The 15304-nt window shown below is 43.2% G+C and overlaps 1 protein-coding gene across 2 annotated transcripts in view; it reads right to left on the reverse strand.

The window, feature by feature from the left end:
• Nucleotides 1-4533: 4533 nt before the first annotated feature.
• Nucleotides 4534-15304, reverse strand: part of LOC129828025 (tenomodulin-like) — a 147921-nt gene continuing 137150 nt past the window's right edge. For both annotated transcript variants that reach the window (XM_055889429.1, XM_055889430.1), the window contains 3 exons: nucleotides 12686-12848; nucleotides 12084-12190; nucleotides 4534-6747 (listed from right to left, as the gene is read on the reverse strand). In XM_055889429.1, coding sequence (XP_055745404.1) covers nucleotides 6538-6747; nucleotides 12084-12190; nucleotides 12686-12848 — 480 coding nt within the window. In that variant the 3' untranslated portion in view covers nucleotides 4534-6537. The remainder of the gene's footprint in view (nucleotides 6748-12083; nucleotides 12191-12685; nucleotides 12849-15304) is intronic.

Here is a 15304-nt window from a genome sequence, read left to right on the forward strand (position 1 = left end):
ATGCAATTCCCATGGCTTCCACAGGGCGTCAGCAGTCTATGTTCAAGGTTTCAGGCTTGTATTTTCAAAACGAACAAGAAATAACCGTTTTAGTAGAGGGACACAGTCTTGGAAATTTGTGTATTCTCGCGCGATGAAGATAGAACGCACCTGCTAAAATCGGTTTCCCATTGAACATACTTCTTTCCGTAAGAAATACTATAGTTTGATTACATTTTAGGGTATCTGAGGAGTAAATATAAATGTATTTTGACTTGTTGCAACAAAGTTTAGGAGTAGATTTTTGGATTCCTTTATCTGCATTTTGAACGAGTGGATTACTCGAATCGATGGCGCCAACTAAACTGATGTTTGGGATAGAAAGAAGGATTTTATATAACAAAATGATACTACATATTATAGCTGGGACCCTTTGGATGACAAATCAGAGGAACATTTTCAAAAAGTAAGTGAATAATTAATCGCTATTTGTGAATTTAGGAAACCTATGCCGGTGAAAAAATATTTTGAGTGGGGCGCCGTCCTCAAACAATCGCATGGCATGCTTACGCTGTAATTGCTAATGTAAATCGGACAGTGCAGTTAGATTAACAAGAATTTAAGCTTTCAACCGATATAAGACACTTGTATGTACCTAAATGTTTAATATCCATAATTTTTTATGATTGTTTATTTTAAATGCGCGCCCTGCAGTTTCACCGGAAGTTGTCCCGCTAGTGGGACGCCTAGTAGAGATGGGTGAGGCTAAAGCTTTAGAGAGTGTGGTGAATGATACTGGATGGTTTAGACAAAGAAGAGCTCTCCAGTAGGTACCAAAACTATCAAAGGCCATTTTCTCAAAAGTTCATCAACTTTCAAAGCAGAATGACTTTCCCATTGTTCCTGAAATGCAGTGTATGATATACCATTTTGTAGCTCTGTGTCTGTACTTTTATCCAATGTAAATAACACAATTTCAAATGTTGCTTTATAAGACCGAATCAAGGGTTAACGCACAACAACGACACAGAAGGCCAGCTACAATACTACTTCCTCTCACTAACAATGACAACATAAGTCATTGCCGATTGACCATTGTCCGTATCGATGTGATACTTCAAAACCGTCCCCTTTTACACGTCTCATGCTATCTCATATCACAGCAACAGCATCACAGAGTGAACTGCTACCTACCTTTTCACTGTACCTGAATAGACCTGTGGTGGTGTCTAGAATTCAAAGCCAGCAAGATGCTAGTGGGATTATAAAGCTAATGAAAGGCGAGCTACTGTGTGTGTGTGTTTTGGCAGTGAGTCAGAGAGGCCCAGAGAGAGAGCCAGCCAGCCCAGCCGGGTCCTGGGAGGGGAGAAGGCTATTTCCTGCGTCGCCTGCAGCCAGTGACAGTGTGAGACGAGCTAGCTAGCGCTAGTGAGTGTTCACTGCCGTTCCGCAAGCCTCTCTCAAGCGGAGTGGGGAGCTGTTGAAGGGTGACAACTGACATGGAAGAGCCTCCAGCCTGTGTTGGGAACCATGGCGGAGAGATTATTCAAACACCAGACCGTCAGTGCATCATGGACCATGCGCACTGACCTCACAATACAGCCCCGGCATAGTAGTGTTTGTCTGTTGTCTCATGGCCTAGTAGTGCTACTGCCATGCACTGGGCTCTGCCTAGCAACCTGCGTTGACTGTAATATTGATAGCCATCCGAGGGACCACTGGGCTCTGTTTATATGAAATGATTTAGAGCACAGTGGCCATAGACGTTCATATGTCCTGTTGTTTGAATTTTACTGATGCTTTAAAGTTTGAGTTAGAAAGGGCAAAGAAAGGCATTTATGTACTCAAGATGACAAGTGAAAGCATAGGGCCCCTATAGGTAGTCATAACATAAAAGCAACACTGGTAATGTCTTAAAATGGCCATTCTCTCATGACACCACAAGATGGCACTAGCAACACATCTGTAACACTATCCACCTGACAAGCCAAATACGGCTCTCCCCCTCTCTCATAATGTCCGCATAGCCTTTTCGTTTACAATCAATTTCCCCAAGAACTACCCAGCACAACTAAATTAATGGACAAGTAATGCTTGAAACCAAAATAAACAGCTTTGAGGTAGCAAAAGGACTGAATTTAGCTCTGAGATAACAAAAGGAGAGAATTCACAAGTGTGGGCTAGAGGGCTACAGTACCTGTTACTTATCTTTGGGCCAGTCAGGCGAAGCAATTCCCTCTCAACACTGTTAACCTAGTGGACTGAATTTATTGGTTGCATGGATCCTAGAGCACTGTTTCTCTTTTGTATGCCTGCTCTGCTCACAATGCTAAACAAGCTTACAGGGACTTTTCCCAAGATGCTGAATAATTTGCACGAGGACCACGGGCATGAGGGTTTGCCTTTGAAATGACCGATTCTGATGTTTACTACAGTATGAGCAAAGTCATAGATACAGATTTTAATGTGTAGCTTGTAGTCATTTGGAGTGGGTATCTGTTGAGTAATGATACACCTACTCACAAATTGGAAAATTCACATTTCACATGAATTTCAACAGCCGAACAACGTTTGCCCACTGTCTCTCTTCTCAAAATGTTTATTTCTTCCATCATCACTCACGAATCAGGTATTAATACGAATGTATTTCTCTCATAGCAAGATGGAAAACAACTGAGGTTTTATTCTTGGCCAATTTGACAGTTATGGACCAAATTGACATTGATACACTCATTATTAGTTGGGGAAATTGTACCAAATCATCGTCTAATAGAACAACCTTCACCTGTCTTGTTTACCTTCAGAAATACGAATTTATGAGGGGAGAACAACAGTAAGATTAATTGTGAGGTGAATAATACAGATTGACTTTCATGGTCTTCTTTACTCATTGGCCAAGACTCCCAAGTAGGCGTGGAACGTTCTTGGTAACACTATCGCTGTACTATCTGTATCACCTTCCACCGTCTGGGTGAGGCGGCCAATTCAAAATGTCTCTCAAGGCTCCCATGGGCAATATACTCTCACAACCGCACAATAGCCAAGCTCTGAATCTCCTGGGAAATTTGTTGGATTGACAATGCATGATAAACGCTGGTTATCAAACATACAATAATAATACTAGTGCTCAGGGGCCTCTCGAGTGCCGCAGCAATCTAAGGCACTGCATCATAGTGCATGAGACCCGGGTTCGAATCCGGGCTGTGTCGCAGCTGGCCGTCACCGGAAGACCCATGAGGCGGCGCACAATTGGCCCATCGTCGTCCGGGTTAGAGGAGGGTTTGGCCAGGCCGCAATGTCCTTGTCCCATCGTGCTCTAGCGACTCCTTGTGGCAGGCCGGGCGCATGCACGCTGACCAGTTGTACGTTGTTTCCTCCGACACATTGGTGCGGCTGGCTTTCCGGCTTAAGCGAGCAGCGTGTCAAGAACCTGTGCGGCTTGGCAGGGTCATGTTTCAGAGGACGCATGGCTCTTGACCTCTGTCTCTAATGAGTCCGTACGGGAGTTGCAGTGATGGGACAAGACTAACTACCAATTGGATATCACGAAAAAGGGGAAAAAATAAAAAGCTAGTGCTCAGATAACCTAACCATTTTATACACAGTCAGTCCATCAGGCCATCCTCTCTCTATTTGACTCGCTCTGACTCTCTCTCAGTCTCCCTCCACAGCTCTTCCTCTCTCTCTCCCCCTCTCCTTTCCCTTCTCTCTTAGTCATTTGGCGTGTCTGCTGCTAGAATATAGTGATTGTGTCAGCTTCAGTAAACACAGCAGCATTTGACGTGATAAGGGAAAAATATAGGGAGAAACAAAATATATATCAACACAGATTTCATGCACTTTTCAGAACCGCCTTGGGGCACGGCGGAGCTGCCTGTCAGTACATTTGAAGTATGTTTGCAATTATCTGATTTGTTAACTGATTTGAAAATACAATGTGTTTGCAGCTTGAACTCCAAGTTCTTTGCTTCCACCTGTTAAAACATTAGCATAATTAAGGTGAGTGTTGCACGTGTTCATATTTCCACTAGTTTTTAATATTTAACCTGTAAAGAATAAGGTTTAAGTGATCAGTGGTTAGATTGTTTAAAAATGATTTTATAACATCTGTCGTTCAACATAGATGAGATCGAGATGAAATCCACTCCACATACCTGGCCAGGGTCATGTTCAGCAGGGCACTCTGCAGTGAAACCAAAATGACTGTTTCTTATTGTAGAAGTCCAGGTAGTCCCTCCCTGTTTGAGTCAGTTTTCTTCCCTTTGGTGCCTAACGAACACAGCCCAGGTGAATTCTACTTTGTAACTATGAGCAGGTGTGGGAAGAGGAGACAAGTTTATGGCTGATCTTGGCATGGCTAAGGGATGATTGCACCTATAATTAGTTTGAGGTTGATTCTTTTTTAAACTTTCTTCTCAGCATTGTAAATGTAGAGGTATAATCAAGAGAACCTATGTTTAAAGGAACATTCCTGGAAGGGAGGGTACAGAGAAAGGCATTGGATGTACTTCAGAAAAACATGACTCAAAGTGAAACCGGTTCTATCGTTTCTCATCTGTCTTTTTAAGTTTGCATGTTTACCTTTTTTATTGTTTTGATTAAAGAGCATCTACTTAGGGTTATTTTTCGAGCAAGGATATCAGTAACACCTCTTATGAACTACCTCTATAATACATTAGAACATCGGTGCTAATAACAGTGCTCATAAACATCTATAACTACTTCCATGGAGCATTATGTACAGGGTGTATAATGCTTTATGAAGCAAAGTGGAATATGACACAATCAATCAATCAATTTTGGAGTCAGGACATACAGTAAGTGATAGATTGACCCTCAAAAGGTTAAGATATGATTGAACTGCAGCACTGGACCAGTTGAATGTGTAGTATTTGACCTTTATCAACCAATGTTGGAATTTCAGCAAGTCGAAACTTTACTTTGGCATCCACATTAGGAAGTTCCTCAATTGTCAGGCGAAACTCCAACAGTCACCAGATAAAACGTTCTAATACGGATGCCGTATCACCATACTCACTGTGAATGTAAAATCAGTTCTTTATCTTGATATGAGTGGGTATTAGATGTCATTTAGTTTCAAGATACATTTGAATTGTATGTACTTGTTGATCACTTAAGCATGTCAAGCCATGAAATCTCTCTTATTCTTGTAGGCCTAACCATGCTGGTAGAATCACTGCTCAGAGCATACTTATCGTGAGCTTGAGCAAATGGGAAAATTAGCAAAAGATTATATTACTGTATGGTAATTGAACTGTGCTACTATTACAGTCATTTACAGCCATTGCAGTTAAAACAATGCTGCATAAAATAACAAAAATGTGTTTACATCAAAGAAATATGGACAAGTTAAATTAGAAGAATGCAGCATATACATGCACTATTGCTTTATTATAATTAGTAGTGGACTCATTCTGATAGTAAAAACAAAGTTTTTGTATACCTCATCCATACAATACACACTATTTCAAGATAACATGCTAATGGTGGTAACAATAGTCAAAATAGGTAATTCACAAAAAAAGGACTTATGTTATTTTTGTTCAACCGATAACGTTGAGAAAGGGTTGACAGAGCGAGCATGCTACAGTCTACACAGGCTACAGTTCAAAATACATTGTTGGTTAGCATATTTCAAAGCAGACCTGGGTTCAAATATTATCATTTTTTTTGTTGTTAAATAGTTACGCTGTGTTTGACTGAGATTATATGGCGCACCACTGGGATAGTCCGGGAAAGTGCAAACCATTCCCTATCTGTCGCTCCAGGAAGGCTCAATCAAGCGTGCAAAGTATTTGATAGAAATCGAATACTATTTAAACCCAGGTCGGCTCCACCAGCAAGAGAATGTCGGTTATGTGCCACCTATAATAAACATAAAGAAGAAAATTAAATGAGAAAGAAATGCATCAACGAGAGAAACAGCCAAACGTAGCACTTTGACATGTTGAAAGCAAAATTGCACTTCAGTGCACAGACACAACACGGCCACACAACCAGAATTTGATGGCTAGGTAAACATTCACAATGTAACAGCTCGGGAGATCTAATGCCTTTTAGAGATATCGCCCAGACACTCCCAAAACTCAATTTAGACTTAAGACTGACAGTCAATTTGCTTATTTTTGAGACAGGATGGATTACAATTGTGTACTATAAATGTTTTGCTATCACAAAAGCTTTGGAATACTGATTGGGGAGTAGCAAGGGTTGCATTCGTTTTACCTCACCAAGCGCACCAGTTGAGCTGAGTGTGCACTGATGGAATGGTCTCAAATGTGCGAACTCCACCCACCTGGTGCCTTGGGTGGGCCTAGGCTGGGTTTACACACCACCAAGCGTACGCCTTAGCGAAACGTAACTGATGCTTGTGTCGAGTTATTACAAATTCTGGCAAGCACCAAAGTCTGTGTTGTACATGGTGAAGTCACAAAGTGGTTGCTGGGACTCTACGCCTAGTGTAGTGTAAATCCAGCCTCAAAATGAATGCGCCTATCATGTGAGCTGAAACATAGTGAATCCAGTTTGACCATCCAATCATACCCTCCCGAGCATACGGGCGATCCACCAGTTGCAGGGCATAATGATCTGACAGATGACACGTCCTCCTTGGTAGTAGTACGGGTAAGGGTTAAAACCCCCCAGTGGCTCGTAGTAGCGTTGGCAATAGCGGTAACCACGACGACAGTGCTGGCAGCAGTAGCCTCGGTCATCTAGACGGTTATCCAGCTCGACTCCGATGTCTCTCTGTGAAGGACAAGTGGCAAGTCGATGAAAGGAAGGAAAGAAATGAAGTGCTTCAAAGGGCAGGTGATGCAAAGAAGGGAGAGCCAGAGAGAGAGAAAGACACACAGCGATCTTGAGAACATTTAATTGGAAGTGTAGGTGGAGTGTGGAATGCATAGACCGCACTGACACGGTGTATTCTTCTGCAAATGTTTCTCTTTCTTTTGGCTTTGGAATTTTCTGTTCAGTAAGGTCTGCACGTATACTTTCAATTCAATATTTATCAAGCAAAATCAATCTCCTTTTCTTTTCCCTGTGAAGGACACAAAAGTAGGGTCACACACATGATGAATAGCAGCACTCCCAGAGCAGGGACAGTCAGGACAGAGGATTTGATTGGGTGACTTGATGTTCCCGCTTCGGTCGTTGGTCAGAAAAAATGCCATGAAGCAACTAAACAGAAGAGAAAGATCAAAATGGATGTCCAAGGAAATGAATGGTCAAATGGTTCCACGCTCGACCGTGACACATGGGTCAAGATAGCAGTGGAAAGCGGGGCCGCCTCGATCCTGGAGCATAAAACATGACACAATACCCTTGACCTTTCTGTTATGTCAGTGGTAGCATTACTCTGAGCTTTACCAAGCTCCATCACAAATCCCAGAGTCCTCGGCTCCTTTGTCCCAGGGCTATATTCAGTCAAAGTGACTGACACTGCCGGTTACCGGGAAATGTACAGTATTTTTTTCATCTCTGACCTCCCACTCCCCCTGCTGTGACCCATGCGAGCTGAGCCAAAATGGCCGCCACTCCTCCATTAGAGCCTACAAATGAGAGGCTCTTCATCTTGGGCGCCCTCCCCCTGACCTTGACTTTAAGTGGATGGCACATTCCTAAAGCAATTAGGCATGTAATGATCGACTAACAAGGATCCTTTTATTTGCTCGCGCCAAATGGGTGTGAATTAATATAAGGGCCAAATGAAACCCAAACGAAAGGTAAATTGGGTAGAATTAATGGCCCTTGGCTTTTTCCATTGTGCCAGTCCCCCGGGCCCGTGCCCTCTCCAGACGGAGTTAGGGCTGAGTGCCATGCCTTTGATCGAGGGCAATTCTGAATTGGACTCAGAGAAGTGCCACTTAAAGCCCTCTCAGAGCTGCACAGATACATGCATTTGACAACGTTTTCAATCTCCTGTAGTGAGTGAATTTGACAAAAACTTCAGAGACAATCCATTACTGTCTGGTTAAATAGCTTTGATGAAAGAGACCAATCGTCCCCCCTTCGGACTTTACCTGATGCTTTCCTTGCGAGTCGGCCTTTCTTAACAGAAGACAAACTAAATTGAACAGAAATCCATTGAGAGGGGGAACAATGCAATGTCATTGTTTCACCCCAGTCTTGAAAAGGCCTGGGACACATAGGAACATAGCTCTGACTCTAATTTCTCCTCTACTGTAAACTATGGGCAGTGTGAACTAGAAGTTGTTTGGCTACTTTCCTAGAAAAGCAGTATTAGTCACAGGAAATAGTTTATAGGGCACTAAATGGTCCAGGGTCTCACAGATATTGTTGACTCTAGTGTTTGTGGCTGGTGTTAAGCTACATTCAGGCTCCCATAACTTTTGGAGCCAGCATAATAAATACACAACACAAACAGTGCAGTAAGTAGGATTCAAATCACGAATCAGCCATCACAATTGCTGTCACAGATGATAAATGGACTAACATTGCATACTCCTAACATGGGGGACTAACAGCTCAGAAAGAAAAAAAGGATGATATGCAAAAGGTGTGTTTGATTTACGACTCTGACAAAGTCTGGTGGGCAATTACTGATTGATGATTTTAGTCAAGTTTAGAGTCATCAGCTGCGAGGCAACAATCTATTATGGAAACAACATAGACAATAATCTTGTCAGCCGCCTCACAGCTAAAACTGTGACGGTATGAAATCCAAATCCAGAGCTTCAGTTAGGGACAATTAAGGGAAATATATTTATTCAAATAATTGGTGATTACAAAAACAAACAGACAATAGGTTGGCATTGTACTTCTGAGACAAATTAATCAAAGGCATCCTTTTTTAAAGCGTGTATTAATCCTTTTGGCTTTAAATTCCCCTCTTCAATGGTGGCGGATGATCGGAATGAGGCACCCTGGGAAAGCAGCATTAACCATGGGTAAAAGTCATTACCCTCGACTCCGTCGGATTTTTGACTTCATCACACACCGACACGGCACCTCACGCAGAACATCATATCAGAGGTTTGATCGGTCTGTCAAGCTGAAAACTTTCAGTCAGTTATTCAATAATAAGGAGGAAGAGAATCAAGATATGACGACGAATATGAAGCAGGTACTGCTTTGTACTCCCAATGCTAATTGTGTGGTCTCATCATCTACATGAAAAGCCACATTTTCTCATTATGCAGGCAAGGGTGAAACCTCTAATGGTTAAAGTCAAGGGGAAATGTAATATTAAACATATTAGTCAAATATGCCACTTAGCTTTTATCCAAAGCAACTTGCATACATTTTTAGTAGGTGTACAGTTTGTGGAACATGAACCCACGACCTTGGCATCATTCGCACCACCAACCATGCGCTTACCAACTGAACCACACAGGCCCAGGCAGTAACTGTGTTTACGGTTTGGTGTAGCTTACGCTCAGGGAGCAGAGGAGGTATTTACATCCTCTGTTTACCCTCGGTTTCCTGTGAACCATCCCTGCCCACTCATACATGGGAAGCCTTGTTGTTTCAATGCTAGCTTTGGATGCCAAAGAAGCTGCGCAGAGGTACAGTGTCACACGATGGCCCACCACCAACCTTCCAACCGCCAACCTGCAACTGGCCCAAAACTGGCCCAGAACATATGAGTGCCTGGTTGACCGACTGAGTCCCGCTGCCCAATCATATTTGAAGGCTTATCCTTCCCCTATCTAGGTCAAGGACAGTGATGCGGCTCCTCCAGCGATGTTGGATGATAGTTATTCCGTTGGAGAGATATCCAGGGCCGCTGCCTCAGCGCCATACGGTTGCTCCACCGTGGCAGCCCTAGCTATAGGTTGGCCCCATATATCTACCCACCTCTGTCACTGATACTCAAATGATTATTCAGGTTGAAAAATAAAAAGTCAGTCCGCACCGAAATAACCCGTGTAAATACGAAATCAGGGGCTCCAGTGGCAGTCAGGCAAGGGGCCACGGTGGAGGCCAGATCAGGTGGAGGGCTGCTGGGGTCAGAATCGCTTTCCCCTCTGTTGGTCACAAAGGCCTTTGTTATTTTCCGGGCCCACAAACACTGACTGGCTGCGGCCATAATATGGGAGAGCTTTAGCTATGTACAGTATTACCTTAAAAAGGGGAGCGGGTTCCATCTCCTGGTATGCTTTAATTACAGGACATAGCATTGAAGCTGCGGCCATAGAGGATGAGCAGGGAGGAGGAGAGGTGGACAGGAGGAGAGTGCATGGAGGCAGGCAGGTATTTCTGGGCCCAGCCTGATAAATGTTAATATTATGGCTGTGGTGTGCATGCATGCATACTTGCCCACCTCACTGTGGGTGTGTCCAGTATGTACGTTTACCTTTGCGTGTATGTGTGTGTCAAGGGTAATTAATCATAGAGTACTAAGCCGCTCACATGCACAGAAATATGGCATTTTGGCCTCTAGACGCTTTTCTTTCTTGACTTGATAATTAAGGCATAATTAATAAATGTAGGCTATCTATTCAGTAATGAGTGTCCTTGGGAGCGCTGCGTTGTACGTCGCTAGCTGTTTGCCTTCGCTCGAAAAAAGACAAGAAAGGCTCCAGCTGAGACTGTAGGGAAAAAGTTGCTGCCTTTGAAGGCTAGATATTCCTCTCCATGAATGGAGAGACATTAAGGGAGTCTTAAGCAAGGCAAGTGCATTTAAACAGATATATAGAGCAATTTCTATGCCCTGTGGCACACAAACACAAGTCCGTTTTATGCCATGAAAGTCAGCATCAATTAGCGAGCGATTTCCATGCACAAAGAAACGAAGGAGAACTCGGCTTGTATCTCCTAGTGTGGACCTGGTGTGCATCCACTAGGTCAAAAGTAGTGAACTACTGTATACACAGAGTATATCAAACATTAGGAAAACCTTCCTAATATTGAGTTGCACCCCCCCCCCATTTGCCCTCAGTTCGCCGGGGCGTGGACTCTACAAGGTGTCAAAACCATTTCAGAGGGATGCTGGCGCATGTTGACTCTAATGCTCCACAGTTGTGTCAAGTCGGCTGGATGTCCTTTCGGTGGTGGACCATTCGTGACACATATGGGAAACTGTTGAGCATGAAAAACCCAGCAGCGTTGCAGTTCTTGACACAAACTGGTGCGCCTGGCACCTACTACCATGACCCGATCAAAGGCACTTAAATCTTTTGTTTTGCCCATTCACCCTCTGCATGGTACACATACACAACCCGTGCCTCAATTGTCTCAAGGCTTGAAAATCCTTCTTTAACCTGTTGTCAATAAGGGATCATAGTGAGTGACATCTATAAGGGATCATTGCATTCACCTGGATGGAAAGAGCAGGTGTTCTTAATTGTTGTAATCTCAGTGTATAAACCCTATATATACACTGAACAAAAATATAAATCCAACATGTTTCATAAGCTGAAATAAAAGATCCCGGAAATGTTCCATACACAGAAAAAGCTTGTATCTCTCAAATTTTGTGCACATATTTGTTTACATCCCTGTTAGTGAGCATTTCTCCTTTGCCAAGATAATCCATCCACCTGACAGGTGTGGCATATCAAGAAGCTGCTTAAACAGCATGATCATTACACAGGTGCACCTTGTGCTGGTGACAATAAAAGGCCACTCTAAAATGTGCAGTTTTGTCACACAACACAATGCCACAGAGGGAGTTTTGAGGGAGCGTACAATTGGCATGCTGACTGCAGGGATGTCCACCAGAGTTGTTGCCAGATAATTGAAAGCTCATTTCTCTATCATAAGCCGCCACCAATGTTTTATTTCTGTCTGTGATAAACCCCTTTTGTGGGGATAAACTCATTGTGATTGGCTGGGCTTGACTCCCCAGTGAGTCGGCCTGGCTCCCAAGTGGGTGGGCCTATGCCCTCCCAGGCCCACCAATGGCTGTGTCAATGTCCAGTCATGTGAAACCCATAGATTAGGGCATAATGAATTTATTTCAATTGATTGATTTCCTTATATGAACTGTAACTCAGCAAAATCTTTGAAATTGCTGCATGTTGCGTTTATATTTTTGTTCAGTATACTTTTGACCAAGTGCATGATATACAGTAGGGAATATGGTTCCATTTCAGATGCAGCCCCAGTACAGTACGTACATAGTCGTTGACAGGAACCTGGTCCAGGATGTCACGGGCGACACGGTGACCTCCGACCTCAGCATCAGGAATGTCCTCATCGTCCTCCACCTCGTGGAACTCAGCATCTGCACCAAAAGGAGGAAGTACACAGAACAGCTGTACTTTACTGGATCACAGCAGAAACTATTTTTTTTCTCCTGTTTGAGGCGATCCGAAGGAAAATAGCTTGCCTTCTACTGTAAATGAATGTGGCTGTTTTTCTGAGAGGCTTACCATTCTTTAAACTGTTGCAGTGTATAAAGTACAGAGAATTTGGCATGGGATGTCATAATGATGTCATTCTGGTTGAATAGACCATATAACCAGATTACAACCAGGTAAGATGTATTTTTATAATAACGTCAAGCTGCTTGGGAACAATGTCATATTTTGGTTGTTATACGGTCAGATAACCAGATTACAACCAGGTAGACATCTTTTTCTGGTCGCTAAAAAGAAGCCTAAAGCATATTTTTACAAACAGTGTACAACTTTACAAAACAAATCTCTCATCCCACCATTTTCAAAGTGCTGCAAGAATGAGAGAGGAGAGGGTTGGAGAGACCCCGGTGACCCTGTACCTCTCATGGGTGAGGGATGGATCCAGTGGATGGGTAGCTCCTGGCATATCTCCCAGATCTTGGAGTTGAAGAGGAAAGCTGGGTTAGCGATGGGCTCCTCAGCAGGCACCCACACCTGGGAGTCCTCCACCACCTGCATGTCCATGCCCTCTGTGATGCCCACCTGTCAGGGAGAGGAAACAAACACACACACACAGTGAGTATCAAACACAGTGAGTATCAAACACACCCACCCATGGCCGCACGCACGCGCACACACACACACACACACACACACACACACACACACACACACACACACACACACACACACACACACACACACACACACACACACACACACACACACACACACACACACACACACACACACAAGCCCTCAGTTCTATGCCCTCTGCATTCTCAGCCCTCTCTTCCCAGAGCCCTGGCCGTGTCCTTTTATTCACCACCCCTTATGGCCCAATGGGAGTACCGCCACTTCCTGCCTCCTGCTGACTCCCGCTAGCCTGGACTTCCTCCTCGTTTTCTGTTTCTTCCTCTCAGGCCCCCAGGCTGCCCGTTCTCCCCGACAACAACAACACAAGAATCCAACAACGGCATAGATTTGACTTTGAAACGACTTTGTAGTGCTTTATACTTTATTGCGCCACGAAAGGCTGCAATATCGTTAAATCCGACAGACACAGTAATAAAGCATATAGCGTCCTCTTCCCTCACACATCCCCTAATACCGCATTCAGCTCACAGCACTAGCGACATGCTTAATTTGTTTATACTGTAGTTCATGAGCTGTAAAGTAAACTATTAGTGCTTAATGATAGGGAATACGTGTCACTGCTATCTAGGAGATGTATAAAAGGGGCTTTGGCAATGCCGCATTCCACTACCGTGCCTGATGTGTTTCTTTATGTATATGTAAATACGTCGGCAAACAAACCCCTCTTCCCAGTGCCTCGTTAATTAGCAGCTGGATAGAACAGCAAAACAGTTTACTTGACAAATGTTTTTACAAGGTGATTCTCTCCTAGTCTGAAGCTTAATTGCACATTAGTTGATCTTGATGTAGGATCCCGGGGCTATGGTTGGAGCCGGTATCATTTATATTAGGTTGTGCACTCTCGACTCTCCCTCCTTTCCCTTCTCACCCCTCGCTGATTCTCGCTTTATTCTAATTTACGGTCTGCGCTACAGTCTCGCTGTAACTGTTTGTTGTGAAGTGACATGACATCAGTGAGCCTGCGGAGATGAACTCGCACCCCATTCCGGCCAGATGAAAGAATACCTAGCTTAGCGGCGAGGCCACTCAAGTGCTAGTCGACCCGGGTTTGCGCTTAGACAAGCAGTCAAGCCTTTGACAGTTTGCTCTCACTCTTTTTTTCAGCTCATTTTTAGCCTGGTCTGGATCGGGCTAAGCTAATGACGACTCAGAGGAGGACTAGGGGGACTGTGGCGGCGTTCGCTCCTCCTGAACTCCAGAAATTAAAATGAAGGCCAGGAAACACAAACAGACCTCTCTAATTGGACTGCAGAACCGCTGAAGAGGAGCAACTAAGGAAACCTTCCCGAAATTAGGAAATGGAGGTCACGACACAGAGCACTGTAATATGACTTTTACTTTGCAGTTGAGACACAAGACCAATAAGTTGCAAAGGGAGACTGCTTTCTGGGCAATATTTAAGTTTATCATGGCTAGTGTGGAATAGTGTTTTAAAAAGACCAATTGACAAGTACAAAGACGATGCGATAATGATTTTATGATGCAGTTATATCATAAATGAAGCTGTCTTGTATCTAATATTGGACATTGCTTAAGTAAAGATATTTTGTATTAGATGTCAGACTAATTATTTATTTACTATAGCTCGGAGCCTATGTAACTACATTCCACACACATTCAGTGTCATGCTGTAATGAACATACACTTGCCCTCTCTCGCTATAATGTCTTAAGGGTGCAACTTTGTGACTCAAGCTTATACTGTAGGTCACTTGTGTTTGCCATTGATCAATTCATATTTTCTCATGACACCATAAGACCCTGGATATACATGAACTGTACAGGACATTACTTCCCATCTGACTGTCTCCCATACTATAAAGCCATGGCACATTTTGGTAACACTTTACTTGACACCCAGTGGCATAACACGTTATGACATGGTCATAACCATGTCATAACAATGTCATGACCCATATATTTACACCTACTGTGAAATATTGCACTATTTTATGGCTGGTAATGACGCCTACATAAGAGTGTAAAAACCAACATTTATTCAAATGAGTTTTTTCCCTGATAAGAAGTTTCCTTTCGTTTGAAAGTTCGTCTTAAATCCTTTTTTGTTGTTGTAATTAATTGTCTTCAGCCATGTTTTTTTTCTCATCATATTTAAAAGAAAATACACTTTATGACACTGCCATGAAGCATTATGACCATTCTGTGTCACTTCACTTGGATTAAGAAAATACACGTTATGAGACGATCAAGAAGGAATTTTGACCATTATAATCATGTAAGCCAGATATGCCTATCACGTACATGCCCTTAGTTGAAGTCGGAAGTTTACATACACTTAGGTTGGAGTTATTAAAAGTCGTTTTTCAACCACTCCACAAATGT

Source organism: Salvelinus fontinalis, chromosome 29 (assembly GCF_029448725.1).
Source record: "Salvelinus fontinalis isolate EN_2023a chromosome 29, ASM2944872v1, whole genome shotgun sequence".
Lineage (NCBI taxonomy): Eukaryota > Metazoa > Chordata > Actinopteri > Salmoniformes > Salmonidae > Salvelinus > Salvelinus fontinalis.